The sequence below is a fragment of the Lipophrys pholis genome (genome assembly GCF_963383615.2).
Source record: "Lipophrys pholis genome assembly, chromosome: 7".
NCBI lineage: Eukaryota > Metazoa > Chordata > Actinopteri > Blenniiformes > Blenniidae > Lipophrys > Lipophrys pholis.
Window position 1 is genome coordinate 1,616,038 of NC_137638.1, and position 16,777 is coordinate 1,632,814.

The 16,777-nt window shown below is 45.7% G+C and overlaps 1 protein-coding gene across 1 annotated transcript in view; it reads left to right on the forward strand.

The window, feature by feature from the left end:
* Positions 1-16,777, forward strand: part of adamts3 (ADAM metallopeptidase with thrombospondin type 1 motif, 3) — a gene marked incomplete at both ends in the record, with an annotated part of 156,655 nt that overhangs the window by 82,913 nt on the left and 56,965 nt on the right. Inside the window, 2 exons of the mRNA XM_080466520.1 lie at positions 2,273-2,378; positions 13,086-13,229. Of these exons, the coding sequence (XP_080322646.1) occupies positions 2,273-2,378; positions 13,086-13,229 (250 nt within the window). The remainder of the gene's footprint in view (positions 1-2,272; positions 2,379-13,085; positions 13,230-16,777) is intronic.

Consider the following 16,777-nt stretch of genomic DNA (forward strand, 5'->3'; position numbering starts at 1 on the left):
TCACAGTAATAACAATCCAACTTGGTAGTTTTATTTTGACAGTCACCATAATAACAATCCAATTTGGTAGTTTTATTTTGACAGTCACCATAATAACAATCCAACTTGGTAGTTTTATTTTGACAGTCACAGTAATAACAAGCCAACTTGGTAGTTTTATTTTGACACTCACCATAATAACAATCCAACTTGGTGGTTTTATTTTGACAGTCACAGTAATAACAATCCAACTTGATAATTTTATTTTGACAGTCACCATAATAACAATCCAACTTGGTAGTTTTATTTTGACAGTCACCATAATAACAATTCAACTTGGTAGTTTTATTTTGACAGTCACAGTAATAACAAGCCAACTTGGTAGTTTTATTTTGACACTCACCATAATAACAATCCAACTTGGTACTTTTATTTTGACAGTCACCGTAATAACAGTCCAACTTGATGGTCTGTCCACTAGAATGTCCGTGTTCTCCCAGTGTTCATGTTTATTGCGCTTCCATTACAAAAACAACCAACAGCACCCACTAGTGGCCCAATGTGAAAACTACATCGTTATCTACAATTGTGACTTGTTTTATTTGTTTTAATTAATTTAATATTTTGCTTAAATGCAAAACTCCACAAAGAAACGAGCAAACGCCTGGTTTCTTTCAAGTTTAACTTCTCACGTCAAAACTTCTATTCAAATTTCTTAAGTTGTTGATTTTTAATTTTATTTTTTTGAGAAATTGTGTTTTTATTCTGGTTATAAAAAAAAAAAAAAAAAAAAGACTTTCAAATTATTACAATGAATTTTCTTTGCGGAAACAAACAAACGTGCTGGAAAAGTAAAAACTCTCACGGAGTCAAAGATTCTTGAGAAGAGAGCAGTTCGTGTAAACACTTGATATCCAGATGGATGTGATAAGATCAACGTTCTGCCAGAATCGTCACCAAACCGTCGACTCACGGAGGATTTTTCTCCGGCTCCGTTATTGGTTCTTCTTCTTAAACGACTCTGTGATTTGGTGCCAAAGACTCTTGGCTGTGTTCATCGCGTTGCAGTTGACAATCAGCAAAGCAGCAAATCAACACAAGAAAGTCCTTGTTTATTTCCTCGTCTTTTCTTTCTGCCGGCTGTTCTGCTTCGCTCAGCGGCTCGTCCTTTGGTAACAGAGGTGAATGGATCCCAGTCGAAATCTGTGATTTTCTCCTCCTCAGTAACGAGTCTCCTGCTGTCGCTTCTTTTTGTTTATTCTCCCTCCGCACGTGATGATTTTTAATCCAGATAATTGCTTGTAAAAGTTGAATTAGTTTAAAATTACACGAGGAAAAAAAAAACTCAATAACGCCTAATTTAACTTTGTTTGGTCGTTCAAGGGAACGCGCTACAAACTCCTTGCTCTGTAGTCGCCAAGCTGTTTATTCTCTTTTTCCAGAGGAGGTTGACTCTGGAACAAAAATAATCCGCTGAACAAAACCGTCGTCACGTTTACAGCAGTGAAGAGGACCAGTTGGCTGCTGAATCAAACCTAACCGACCGATCTGATGGTTGAAACTTGCGTGTATTGTCCTTCCATCTACCTCAGGACAGATTCCTTCTCATGCTAGAGTCTTTCGGACTTTTCTTCCTTTGCCCAATAGAAGTTGGGTGACCAACGAAGCTGGCCGAGAAAATTATGTTTTCATCGGCGTGGATTTATTTATTCATTTTTTTGGTTAGCATGAATGTATTATACCAACTTTTTGCAAAATCTACTGACCTGAATTACATGAAATCTTCAGGGATGATTTGTGATCATCCAAGGACCACTCCATTAAATTCTGGGACGTTAACGGTTAAATGTTTCCGAATAAATCCCCAAAAAACAGTGAAAAAAATGTCCCGTACCAAGCGGATGAGAGAGGCACCTCATGGAGGAGATCAAAGGAGATCAGCGTCTGTTGCCACGGAGACGCTCCCTGCTCAGTGTTTCACAGTGATGTAGCTGCCCGACAGGCTAGTTAGCATTGATATGGGCTAACAGCTACCATGCTAGTGATGCTAACTCGGCAAACAAATGTGGCTTTGGTGAAATCGGGCTCTACCGAGTGTAGCTCTAGTCTGGGTTTTTTTTGCAATTGAAGGCCACTAGTACCTGAAACTTTCAACTAACTAAAGAAAAAAAGCTTCAAAAGAAAAAGAACTACACCTAACTAAAAAAAGGGTGAAGAAGTGAAGAAGTGTAACCTTCTGGTGTCTCTGGCGTCCTGACACGTGTTGATTGAAGCTCCGCCCCTCTCTCTGCAGGCTACGCTCCGGTCACGGGGATGTGCCACCCGGTCCGAAGCTGCACCCTCAACCATGAAGACGGCTTCTCCTCGGCCTTCGTCGTGGCTCACGAGACCGGACATGTGTAGGTTCCCTCCTGCCGTCGTGTCGAGCGCTCGTGATGACATCACTTCCTGTTCTGGCTGTGTAGTAGTGTGAGGAATAACATGGGGCTTTTCTGTCGGGCCGTGTGACCGGTCTGTCAGGTGACCGGTCTGTCAGGTGACCGGTCTATCAGGTGACCGGTCTGTCAGGTGACCGGTCTGTCAGGTGACCGGTCTATCAGGTGACCGGTCTATCAGGTGACCGGTCTGTCAGGTGACCGGTCTGTCAGGTGACCGGTCTGTCAGGTGACCATGTCGGGCCGTGTGACCGGTCTGTCAGGTGACCGGTCTGTCAGGTGACCAGTCTGTCAGGTGACCGGTCTATCAGGTGACCGGTCTGTCAGGTGACCGGTCTGTCAGGTGACCGGTCTGTCAGGTGACCATGTCGGGCCGTGTGACCGGTCTGTCAGGTGACCGGTCTGTCAGGTGACCAGTCTATCAGGTGACCGGTCTATCAGGTGACCGGTCTGTCAGGTGACCGGTCTGTCAGGTGACCGGTCTATCAGGTGACCGGTCTGTCAGGTGACCATGTCGGGCCGTGTGACCGGTCTGTCAGGTGACCGGTCTATCAGGTGACCGGTCTGTCAGGTGACCGGTCTATCAGGTGACCGGTCTATCAGGTGACCAGTCTGTCAGGTGACCGGTCTGTCAGGTGACCGGTCTGTCAAGTGACCGGTCGGCCCTTTTAGCTGTTTGGTCCTGAGCACTGAAGCTCACGTTATCTAGAGACACGCTGAAGGTCGACAAAGACTTTCACACCTCGGATTTAAAAAGTAGATTCAGACACGTGACCGACCACCAAACAACGACCACATTTCCTCGGGGGGCCGGTGTCCACATTCAGAGTGTCGTAGTCCAGACCAGCGGATCCCAGGACCCAGACTTGGAGGGGCCTACATCAAGTCAAGAGCAAGATCTTCAAAATGACCTGGATTCAAGTAGTACAACAATACTGCAAATCTAACTTTTGAAATAAAACCAGATTCACTTCATCTCATAAAAAAGAGGAATCGATGCGACAGCCGCAGGAGGTGGATGTGATGGTGATAATAATATATTTTACTTGGATAGCACTTTTTAAAACACTTTACGTCATCATAAAATCACAAAATGTGCTCGCAAGAGACTTCATTTAAAGAAGTTTCGAAGTACAAACCTCCTGCAGTCTGCCAGAAAACTTTGTGTCTTAGAAGTTTCCATCAGAATCTAAATCTAAACATTTTTCCAAACCATAAATCTATAAAAAAAAAAAAAAAAAAGAAGTCAGTCCTGGAGAAGAAGAAGAATCAATGTGAAATCAATCCGGAAACAAGTGGAGCGCGCTGCCCTGCAATCTCAAGAGGGTCTGACCCTGAAGTTCCTCCTGTCGCCTGGCGAGCAGCTCGTATGACGGGTCTGGCATCGGCGCCATTTTCAGATTGATGAACTTGTGGCGAAAACTCATCATCGCGGAGCCAGTTCGTCATTCGCATACTTATCTGCTGGTTGACAGATACTGTCGTCGTCCTCTGCCCGTCCATGTGGATGGAGGATGGAGTGCAGCCTTCAGATGACGGGATTGGCGCTGAGATAAGGGATCATATTGGAGAAGAGGCGGCCGGACTCAATATGGTCTGCCTCGATAACATCTGATTGCTTCACACACGTGGCGAGATCCAGACCAGCATCCGGGACTCCATCTGCAGGATCAACCTTTACTCCTGGTCCCGTCACAGTCTTTTTGTTTAAGCATGTTGTGAATAAAATGTGACTGAAACGGCGGCAGGTGGAGAATCAGAATCCGCCTTCTAGACAAAGCGGCACTAGTTCCTTCTGCAGTAAGATTTAAAGTCGACCCCGGAAAGAGTGAAGGGAGGGATTTATTCCCTAGGAATCAGTGGGCCTTTCCAAGGAAATCGAAATATATCAGAAAGCAAATACTGTGTAGTACACATCCTCAGTTTCCTAGTGTGTGACTCCTTCAATTCAGTGTTCAGATTAAGAAATAGGAGATAAAGCGGCTGAGAGAAGGACGGCGGACGTCCGTGAGCACACGAGCAAAGACAACATCAGAACGATCCCGCAGATTAGCCAGTGTGGAGATTTCTATGTTTGCCCACAGCATCAATCCGTTCGGGGGGTTTTGATCTAAATACCAGGAGTCGGGAAGCAAAGGCAGCCGTCACGCTGACGGAGGCGTGTGACCCAGGCGGAATCCAGTAAGAAGTCACTGAGAACACGTTTCCTAAAAAGGTGGATTATCCCGTAAAATGATGTTCAACTTTATAGAAATCTCACCTATAGCATCAACAATAACCTCCAGTAGCAGGTTGTTCTAGTTTAGGCTTCTGCTTCCAAGTCGTGGACCAGATTATCTCACTCCTGCAAAATCTTTTGGTCTTTGGTTCCAATATTTTAAATCTTGTGGTGATGAGCGGCGTTATCTCCGACTTCTTTTCTGGAACCGTGCCCGTTTGATGTCGCTGTCAAAGGACTGAAAGAATTGATATGTTCTACATCTAATTTGAATATTGGGATTAAGGAAATGACTTGCAGGAAATGAAATCCGCCCTGCCAGTCGCCTTCGCTCTAATCGACGAAGAACCTAATCCGGATCATTCAGTCCTGAAGTTGGGACCCGATACGCCTTCATATGTGCCGTCATGCATCACATGTGGTGATGGAAGCGTCACACGTGATGATGGGAGCGTCACACGTGATGATGGGAGCGTCACACGTGAAGATGGAAGCGTCACACGTGATGATGGAAGCGTCACACGTGGCGATGGAAGCGTCACGTGGCGATGGAAGCGTCACACGTGGCGATGGAAGCGTCACACGTGATGATGGGAGCGTCACACGTGGCGATGGAAGCGTCACACGTGGCGATGGAAGCGTCACGTGGCGATGGAAGCGTCACACGTGGCGATGGAAGCGTCACACGTGAAGATGGGAGCGTCACACGTGACGATTGGGAGCGTCACACGTGGCGATGGAAGCGTCACACGTGGCGATGGAAGCGTCACGTGGCGATGGAAGCGTCACACGTGGCGATGGAAGCGTCACACGTGGCGATGGAAGCGTCACACGTGGCGATGGAAGCGTCACACGTGGCGATGGAAGCGTCACACGTGGCGATGGAAGCGTCAAACGTGGCGATGGAAGCGTCACACGTGGCGATGGAAGCGTCACACGTGGCGATGGGAGCGTCACACGTGACGATGGGAGCGTCACACGTGGCGATGGGAGCGTCACACGTGACGATGGGAGCGTCACACGTGGCGATGGAAGCGTCACACGTGAAGATGTGTGACGCCATCACGTGTGGCGATGGAAGCGTCACACGTGATGATGGGAGCGTCACACGTGAAGATGGAAGCGTCACACGTGGCGATGGAAGCGTCACACGTGGCGATGGAAGCGTCACACGTGGCGATGGAAGCGTCACACGTGGCGATGGAGGCTCTCTACGATTTGGCTCGGTATTCGCAGGACAAATATTTGTGGGCGGGACTAACATGACGTGAATCTCCTGTTCCGCCACATTGAAAAGGTTCTGTGTTGCACTGAGATCTGGTGTGTGTGGAGAAGTCTGGAACTCAGTGTGGAAGGACTTTAATTCCTTTGCTCATGAAAGTTGGACTAGAAAGTTGTTTTTGGCTGAGCTGATTTACTTATTTATTTATTTTAATCGTATGTATGTATTTTCCCAACTTTTCACTAAACCTACCGCCCCGAATTGGTTGAAATCTTCAGGGATGTTTTGTCATCATCCAAGGACCAGTCGATTGGATTCTGGGATGTTAAAGACAAACCGCTTTTGAATTAATCCCCAAAAACTATGAATAAATGTCCCATACAAAGCGGATGAGAGAGGCTCCTCATGGACGAGATCAAAGGAGATCAGCATCTGTTGCCATGGAGACGCTCCCTGCTCAGTGTTTCACAGTGATGTAGCTACCTGACAGGCTAGTTAGCATCGATATGAGCTAAAGGCTATCATGCTAGCGATGCTAACTCGGTTCCGTGAACAAATGTGGCGTTGGCGAAGGTCTGCGCTCTACCGAGTGTAGCTCTAGCCCTAGCCCTAGCCCTAACTGACCGGTGGAGAAACACGACTCTTTTTTGAGATTTCTCTCCAAAACACATGAACTCCACGAAGACGAGGCTCCGTTCCGTTCGTGTTTGTTTTTCGTGAATCGACGGTTTCACCCTTCATCATGAAACCTTCACCAAGTCTTCCTCATTGGCATGTTTGAACATTTCACTGTTGTTCTGGCCGCTGCGCTTTAGAGAGTGGCGTTTCCGTTGAAAACGGGGTTTTAATAGTTGCGGCGATCAGTCGCCCAATTTCTGCCGAGGCTTTGAACCCTCGCACAGATATCATGTGGGGAAATGTGTCTCCCTGCCGTGTCCATGTCGGACGGGACTCCCCCGAGTGGGGCCGATATAAAGAAAAGATGAAATGATGTCATGTTGAGTCGAGTAAAAAAGCCAATATGTGGACACAGAGCAGCCAAAGGCTCCGGGAACCGGGAGTGAGGAGAACATTTAAATAAAACCAACGCATTACTTGGTCCTCGGGGTGGATATTCTTTCCCCCCACATTACATCCGGGTATATATTCCACGCTCTTATCTGATTCCTGCTCTAGTCCCTCCCTCGCCGCCACCAAGACATATTCATTAAGGATTAGAAATCTAGCAGAGCCTCTGTGGTTTAATTAAGCCGTTACTGTGGTGAGCAGATTCTCTTCTTTCTTGTATTGTGACCTCTGAAGTGTCATGTAGGAGTGTCAGATTGTGATTATTCCTTCAGCTGCCGGGTCTTTAATCGTTCCAGGCCACGGCTGTATGAAGACATACATGTAATCACCAGTGAGTGTGTGAGTGCTCCCGCCAATCCCAACATACTTTTAGTTGAATACTATCGAGAGGCGGGCCTTTAAGTTTCATTGCAAATATTATTCAATTTACTAAACTAACAGCTTAACAATAGTCCGACGCTCCTTTATTCTCTATGAAGTTAATTATCTTACTCTACTGACCAGTCGTCCTCCGAGGAAAATCTCACAATCAGTAAATACTTTATGAGCTAAAACCCTCAGTGTTTGTGTATTTTTGCAGTAATATACTTGCCCTCTCTCTCTCTCTCTCTCTCTCTCTCTCTCTCTTCCTCTCTCTCTTCCTCTCTCTCTCTCTCTCTCTCTCTCTCTCTCTCTCTCTCTCTCCAGTCCATCGCCCCACCAAGTGTTTAAAACTCATTTTTTTCTTTAAAAAACCTGCAATCCCACAGTGCTTCATGTCCTGTTACAACGTGGACACGTGTGTATACTGTATATGTACTAATAGATTTTTTCTTTTTAAATATTGTTGGTGCAGCTTATGTTCATATTTTAAATGAGTGTACACTGTACTGTCTGTGGCCCACATTGACCTGATCATCGACATCATCAGCATTTTTCACAATTACACACTTGAATCATTAAAAACACACTGTACAGGCAGAATATTTCCAAAAAATCCAATTCAAATAGTTTTAGCAAAGTGTATTCGGTGTATTCCTCCATGACCCCGGGTTCCTCTGTGTCACTTTTCAAATGGATTCACTGCAGCTTTTTCTTTTTCACAATTACACCTTAAATTACACCCGATACCTGTACTGCAGTACAGACTGACTAAATAAAAATACCCACAGGGACAATAAAAGTATATCTGACCTTATTCAGGATGGTGTGTAGTGACATCCACTCATCTCTCTCTTTCTCTCTCATTCTTTTCAGAATTATTAAAAGTCTGTCAATATTTAAATTAATATGCAATTACTTACAACATGTACTTGTGGTGTTTTTTTTGTTTTTTTTAATCTCTCACTATCATATTATAATAAAGCAGCCGGTGGATCCACACGCTGCACAAGGTGCCTTTACTTTACACTGACCGCCTGCTGTACAAAACGTCTGTACACGCCACTGAGTACTATGTTTTAGTCCATATTAGTATGAGAGACTGACAGCAGGGCACCAAGAGGACGACCACCACTGATTCTCCACTTAAAGCTCTGAAGGAGCCCATGATGAGAATCCCGATACGTCACCGGCCGATTGTTTGTGTGACTCAAAACGAACTGCCTCGAGAGCAACCCAGATTCAGAACAGGCTGCTTGTGATCTATACTGATTAACATCTCGTATCCATGGTAACCGATAAGTATGGCCATATGTTGTGCTGCTGATAATATGCACCGAGTCTTTTTTTACACTCAGTGGAGAATTAAAAAAAAACAACAAAAAAAACAAAAAAACAATTCCGCCCACTCTGCTCTTGAAGTCCTTCACAGAAGGGAAACAACATAATAGAATATTTCACATCCTGGTTCAGGAGATTCTTCCAAGCAGCTTCTGCTCGTCAGTCATGATCAGTCACAGACGCTGCAGAATCCGGCGGGATGGATCGTGTAGCATGAGGCGCCGTCAGTCGTCACAACAGGATTGTTACACACGGGTTCAACACGAGCGGCCAAAATGTGGTTTGTTTATTGGATACCACCAATGTTGTGACTATGGAGGGGTGCCTTTCACATTTGAACCGATACGGTACCGATACCCGGTACCTGAGAATCGATACCGGTGCTCAACGGTGCCGATATTCGGTGTGTTTATGTGGTAAAAAATGTTTATCTGTTTGATAATAGAATCTCTAATTTTTTCAATTTGAAATATTTACTGTTCAATATTTAATATTTTACAATATATGAAAACAACATCAAACTGTTTGGATTGTAGCATGATAGTTTTTTTTCCACAAATTTCTTCAACACGAAAATCCTGAACTGCAGCTACGCAGCGTTTTTCTTAATGATTTCCAAATTAACACCCGGCTCCACATCCTCCGATTCATTTCCTTTCCCCTCCTACTGACGTCGTTACGCTCGTGTGCGTGTTGTGTTCAAGTCCGGCTCCGGAAAATCCTCTACTCTTCCACTCCCTCACCTCACAAGGCTGCGTTTAGGCACCGAAACCCGGTACGAGGTAGTACCGACGGAATTTGGTCAACACCTATAGCCTCGTTTCCACAGTGCCCCTTTGTGCCGGTGCCGGTCGGGTGGGGTTCGGCTGTCCGTAACCGGACCCATATCAGTGCCGCGTTTCCATTACACGGGGTTCGGTTTGAAATGTAGGCGGGGTTATGAACGGTTGTGTAATCACGCAGGATGTGACGCCATAACGGGAGGACATTTTCAAAAAAAGTGACCTGATTGCTGCCGGACAACTGATTGGAAATGTCTGCTTGCTGAGAACAGCGGTCGTCACGGACCAATGAGCAGACGGCAGTGTTGAAGCTCCTCCCCCTCATATCCGGCACATTGTGCCTGGTACCCCAAGTGGAGGGGTAGCGAGAAATGGTTACCAATGGTACCGGTTGGTAACGGTTCTGAGTCAGTGGAAACGCACAACAACCGGTTCCGACCTGACCCGTACCGGCACCAAGGGGCACTGTGGAAACGAGGCTTAAGAAAGTACCGAATTCGGTACTTATCTCTAGATGAGATACATCCGCCGGAGCCCCTAGTGTCCGCTCGTGCTAACTACATTGTTTGTAGTCGTTCTGACATTCCTGTGTTTTCAAAACGTTTTGTGAAAGGAAAAGGCTAAAAAGATGCGTTTTATTTTGAAACACTGTGTAAACTGGGCTTTAGCTGTTTGTCCAACATCCAGCACTAATCTTTATTTGAATGTCTGATTGTCTTGATATAGTTTAGAATGAAAGACACGACAGTTTAAAGCTTCTGGGATCAAACGTTGCTTTGCCGTAGCAGGAAGCCTCGACTTTGAATCTATTCTGATTTCTGCTTACGTGGCTGTTAAAGATTTGATTTATTACTTTTACGTGACATCCGGTTCTAAAATATGTTACTTTAATACATTCTGCTTTTGTTCTCTGCATTTAGAAATTCATTTCAGAAGTGGTCGATGTTGTGGTCAGGGTGAACCGGATGGCTCATAGGAAACAATATTTCCATTAAACCCAAATCTAAAGCAGGAATTTACTCCAGAGACACAAAGTACTTTGGTGCGTTGATCCTAACGGCACGGCTCTGCGGTTTATTGAGCAGCCTGCGGTTCCACGCCCGTTCCACACTGAGGAAAGACATCATGGACCAAAACACTGTGGAGGAAGCGCCAGAGGAGGACGTCCATTTATAACGTCTCCTTCACTGTCAAACTGTCCCAGAGACCCGTTAACAACAGGAACCAAACATTTCGGTCTCGTGTTCCTGACGTCCAATTGAAAGTGACTTTATTGTTCGGAACGCGCTACGATTTCATCGTATTGAACCAGTGAGACGTTTTCTGTCTTCCTTCTCAAACATAAAGACGTTTTGGTTTTCATTGGAACCTTTTGGTGGTTTGGGTTCCACCTGGGACTGGATGTCCAATGGCCTCAGCAGGTGTCTTCTTCTCCTCCAACAATCTGCTGCACCTTCCTTCCTTCCCTCCATCCATCTATCATTTCATCCATCTATCCTTCCATCCATTCTTCCTGCTTCCTTCCTTCCTTCCACCCATCCATCCATCCTTCCTTTCTGCAATCCATCCATCCATCCTTTCTTCCTTTCATCCATCCATCCATCATCCATCCATCCTTTCTTCTTTTCATCCATCCATCCATCCATCCATCCATCCATCCATCCATCCATCCATCCATCATCCACCAATCTTTTCTTCCTTCCCTCCATCCATCCTTCTTTTCATCCACCCATCCATCCATCCTTTCTTCTTTCCATCCATCTATCATCCATCCATCCATCCATCCATTCTTCCTTTCATCCATCATCCACCAATCCTTTCTTCCTTCCCTCCATCCATCCTTCTTTTCATCCATCTATCCTTCCATCCATTCTTCCTGCTTCCTTCCTTCCTTTCTTCCACCCATTCATCCATCCATCCTTCCTTTCTTCAATCCATCCATCCATCCTTTCGTCCTTCCCTCCATCCATCTTTCCATCCATCAATCCATCCTTCCTTCCATCCATCCATCCATCCATCCATCCATCCATCCATCCATCCTTCTTTCTTCCTTCCATCCTTCCTTCCTTCTCATTGCCTGGATTGAAGGAAGGACTCAGTTTATTTTAATACTCACTCAGAAGTATTTGTGGTAGTACTCTGTGTTGTGAGTGGTGTCGTCCAGGAGGAAGACCACCGTCCCCCCTCCGGTCTGCAGTGTTTCACTCTCAGTCAATAATGGATAGAAAAAAGCCGAGTAATAAACCAGAACGTCAGGGGCCACAGAGTTTTCTGTTTCAGTGTAGAAAGCTGCCGGATACTGAATCGGGATACTTATTGTCTCGTATTCAGTCGATTTGTTATTAGATTGTCTACAAGGGAGTACAAGTTTGTCTTTTCTATTGTTGAAACTCAAGCCATCGTGAAAAGTGGTCTAGGAAGTCTCAAAAGTTTTCCTGGTAATAAACTACGTGTTGAGATGAATCAGGAAAGCAACTCGTCTGGTGGAAAACACACAAAACTTCATTCATTTCAAACTGAGGACACGTCTCCAGTCAAACAACCTCTAGTTCAAAAGTAGTTAAACAAGGAAGTAAAAGTTTCTCCCGAGGAAGTCTGTCAGCTGAAGGAGAGAGGATCTGGATGATAAGATGATGATTCAGGCTGAAAGAAGCTGTGAAATGTACATTGAATCAAAAGTATTTGTACACGGGTCAGAAGGCTTCCAGTGAAACAAAGACTCCAGACCAGGTATTGATTTCAGCCTCCAGCAGATCAGAAGGTACCGATCAGTGAAATGACGCCGATGCAACGGCGACAAAACGACGTTTTCTTACTTTGAATACTTGAGGAACATGAAATGACCCGGCAGGAACACAAATACTTTAAGAAACGGTTGTCGTTGTGTACCGGTCCTTCATAGTACAAATATGAGGTTCGGTTAGTGTGTTGTAGTACTCCGGAGCAGTCTTGGGGAGCCTTCACATTCCTGTTTGATGGACCAGAGTCTCTTCAGGGACTTTCTGGGAAAGTCCGTTTCGTTTGGGGAAATGTGAACGCACCCTGAACTCGGTTCCGGGTTTCTGAAGCGGAACCTGGTCCCCTTCAAAACCCCGGTCTCGGTCCTCTTTCAAACGGACCTTCGAGCGGCGGGGTGAGGGTTGAGGGGACGTGATGTAGAGCGCAATGCATTCTGGGTGAGTGAATCTGAAAAAGAAAGCGTGAGTTCAGCGCACCGGATAAATGTTCAATATGCTCTCTACCTCCTTACACGGAGAACGTCTCAGCCAAAGTCCATCAAACATAAATCCATAAATATTCACTCATTTAAATCGTCCCATCAGGTCAGGAAGCAAAGCGAGGCCTTTGGCTCTGGACGCCGTTTAACTTCCCACACCGCTGAAAACATGGCGACTTGCAAACGAAGCCGTGAGGCAGAGGGTTCCACAACTTTAGATCTTTTGTTCCCGTTTACAGAACGTCATTCCCGTCCTGCTCTGATTTACCAACCAAGCAAAAGTCTGTTTCTTGTTTGAGTTTGTCAAGAGTTTTATTTTTTTTAAATCCCAGAAACACAGAAAGCAGTAAGAATCTAAATCTCATGAACTGAATCCGAGCTGTTGGTTCTGCGAGTCCCCCACATGAGGGCGGCTCGTCGGCTTGACTTGTTTTGTAAAAGTTTCTTATCAATCTGGACGCAGGTTGGGGATGGAGCACGACGGTCAAGGGAACCGCTGTGGGGATGAAACGGCGATGGGGAGCGTGATGGCGCCGCTGGTGCAGGCGGCCTTCCACCGGTACCACTGGTCCATGTGCAGCGGCCAGGAGCTGAAGAGATACATCCAGTGAGTTCACCCTCCACCCACAGGTCCAACTTCACCTGCGGAAAGTTTCTCACTGCCGACGCCAATGAATCAGGTCTGGGGTGAAAAGGTCAGGTGAAGGTCGTTGTAAAGAAAAACCAACATCTCTTGGTATTAGAAATGTTTTCAGTTCAGATCGAGGGTCTGACACCCTCAGGATAAAATTAACTGCTTTTGCTCCCATCCAACCATCTAAAATTGATTTGGTGCTGCAAAACATTTTCAATATTTGATAATGTTTGGTTCTGTTTGGTTCTGTTTGTCCACATTGTGTCAAACTCCATGTACTCAATGTCTTATTCATCCATGGTCAGTTCACTGAGCAACTCGGTAGTAATCCCATGTAGTCCTGGGTAGATGTTAAAGATTTCAGTTGATGAAATCTTATTTAAAGTTCTCCTGTTCTCCAGATGTTCTCCTCCTCCACCTGTCCTCCTCCTCCTCCTGGTCTCCTCCTGTTCCTCCTGTTCTCCTCCTCCTCCTCCTGTTCTCCTCCTCCTCCTGTTCTCTTCCTCCTCCTGTTCTCCTCCTCCTCCTGTCCTCCTGTTCTCCTCCTCCTCCTGTTCTCTTCCTCCTCCTGTTTTCCTCCTCCTCCTGTCCTCCTGTTCTCCTCCTCCTCCTGTCCTCCTCCTCCTCCTGTCCTCCTCCTCCTCCTGGTCTCCTCCTCCTCCTGTTCACCTCCTCCTCCTGTCCTCCTGTCCTCCTCCTCCTCCTGTTCTCCTCCTCCTCCTGTTCTCCTCCTCCTCCTCCTGTTCTCCTCCTCCTCCTGTTCTCCTCCTCCTCCTCATGTTCTCCTCCTCCTCCTCTTCACCTCCTCCTCCTGTTCTCCCCCTCCTCCTCATGTTCTCCTCCTCCTCCTCCTCCTCCTCCTCCTCCTCCTGGTCTCCTCCTCCTCCTGTCCTCCTTCTCCTGTTCTCCTCCTCCTCCTGGTCTCCTCCTCCTCCTGTTCTCCTCCTCCTCCTGTTCTCCTCCTCCTCCTGTCCTCCTGTTCTCCTCCTCCTCCTGTCCTCCTCCTCCTCCTGGTCTCCTCCTCCTCCTGTTCACCTCCTCCTCCTGTCCTCCTGTCCTCCTCCTCCTCCTGGTCTCCTCCTCCTCCTGTTCTCCTCCTCCTCCTGTTCTCCTCCTCCTGTCCTCCTCCTCCTCCTCCTGTTCTCCTCCTCCTCCTGGTCTGGTCGGTCCAGAAACCTTCAGTATTCTAAGTTTCTAGCTCCTCCTTGATTTTCCTCCATTTGAATATTGGATCATAGGAGCTACATTCAGAATCTGCTGTGTCTGTGTGAGCTGGACTGGCTCCGCCCACACATGCCCATCTTGGGAAGAGGAGGAAGTACTTCCTCTCGTGGTGCCATGTGCCATTTAGAAAGATTGTTCTTTCTTCAGTCCAACGAGAAGAAGAAGCAGGTTCTTTCACTGAACAGGAAACACACACACACACACACACAGCTGCAATTTCTGTCATTTAATGAAATAATATAAAATAAAATTACACTGACAAACCTCAAAACATAACTGGACGCGGTGACTCAACACTGCCACCTAATGCACTCAAGTGACATTACGTAAACCCGGCATATTGAAGTCGCTAATAGCTTCAGCTACTCTTGGTTTTCAGTCTTTTTCTATCAGGTAGAACTTCAAACTAAATGCTTCTGCTTCTCCGTTGTGTTGACAGATTGAAGGTTACCTAGATAATTACCTCCACATTAAAAGCATCAATACATACAAATTAAACCTTCTTCCTCCCTCTCTCGCTCTCTGGTTCCACCACCAACACACTTTTTGTTTTCTAATGAGCTTTAATCGTTGCTTCTCCAGTGTTTTTAAAGACACTGAGCTGAACGGATTCAATACAGACGATTCATTTTGAGGTTTCCTGCAAATTAAAGGGCAGATTATCCACTGAACGGGGTAAATATCTGCACAAGGGGGGTCAAAACCACTGACCTGCCCAGTTCAGATGTTTTTTCTACATCAGTGATTTTATTTTGACAACAGATGCACTGATACTCTGTTGATGTCGGCTTCCTGTGTCAACTCTTCACTGTTATCCCCGCTCTGTGTTACATTAAGGCTAAATCCTGAAACGAGGTGTGGGTAGATTCGTTCACCGCCTGCGTTCACTTCACACCATTGATTCCTTTCCCTCTCTCAGCTGATAAAACAATCCATTTCTGTCAGAGGAAATGGACACCATGTTATTGACGGCACATCAGAGGAGATTAATCAATGGCCTTACTGTTGCCGTGCTGTTCCACGCCGCTCTGTGGTTGACGGCGGCTCCATTGTAGCCAGAAATCGATGCGCGCTATGAAGTCGGGCAGCGCGGACACCAGACGGGTTATTTCCTCTCTGAGCGAAAGAAGAAAGAGTCGTTCGGCTCGTCGCCCTGAAAGATGAGACACTTTTCAACGCTCGAGTCTGTCTCCAGACTGAAATAGAGAGAAGAGAGGATCTGTGTGTGGCAGCTTCATGCAAGCTTCAGTTTAAATATATATATATATATATATATATATATATATATATATATTATAATATTCACCATGTTGCATCACAGCAGAGACCAGCTTGTTTTGAAAATGTGCATTAAGGCTTCGTTCAACTGAAAACTCAGTTTTTGTCTTTTCATTTCAAGAAAGGTTTTACAGAAACGCTGAAAACGGTGTAGTTTTCATGTTGGCCACGAGTTGGCGCTGTTGGTTGTTTTAGTACTGAAAGTACACACACACACACACACACACACACACACACACACACACACACACACACACACACACAGTGAACAGACCACCAAGTTGGATTGTTATTACAGTGACTGTCAAAATAAAAGTGGCAAGTTGGATTGTTATTACTGTGACTGTCAAAATAAAACTAGAATAAGACTAAAACTAGAACAACAGTTCCTATGATTAAATATTCAAATGGAGGAAAATCAAGAAAAAGAAATCAACTTTGAAGACCAGGTTTTTTGGACCAACGAGACTCGTGTGGAAGTTTTGAAAAGCTGGAGAATAACACATCTTTAAAGCACGCTGTCAGCTGTGGCTCCAGATTCATTTTGGAATAACCTCCAGCAAGGTTAAAAGAAACAACAACAACAAAAAAAAAAACATGGAACATAATCAACCTTGCTCAAGCTGGTTCATCACCAATTGGTAACCAAAGGGTTAAAGAACCGCCGCTTCACTCTGAACTTTCAAATGTATTTTTCAAACGTACATTGATTAGGACTCTCGTGTCTAAGTGGGCAGGAAGTCGTCGTCTTCCCCCGAGTGTCTCTGTCAACAGGACCAAAGATAAATAACCAAACTAAAGAAAAACTGCAAAAGAAGTGAGTGTGGAAAAGTTCAGTTAAAAAAGTTTGGATCCCCCTGGGCTAACACTCCATATTCTCTTCAGCTGAAGCCTTATTCATTTCAGCAACACAATGGGAAACCTCGCTCCGCTGGTATTCCAATCGAATGCTGAAGGACAAAAAAAAAGAAACCAAAACTGTGGCGCTGCAGCGTGGTCCCGTCCCCCGCTGAACGCGC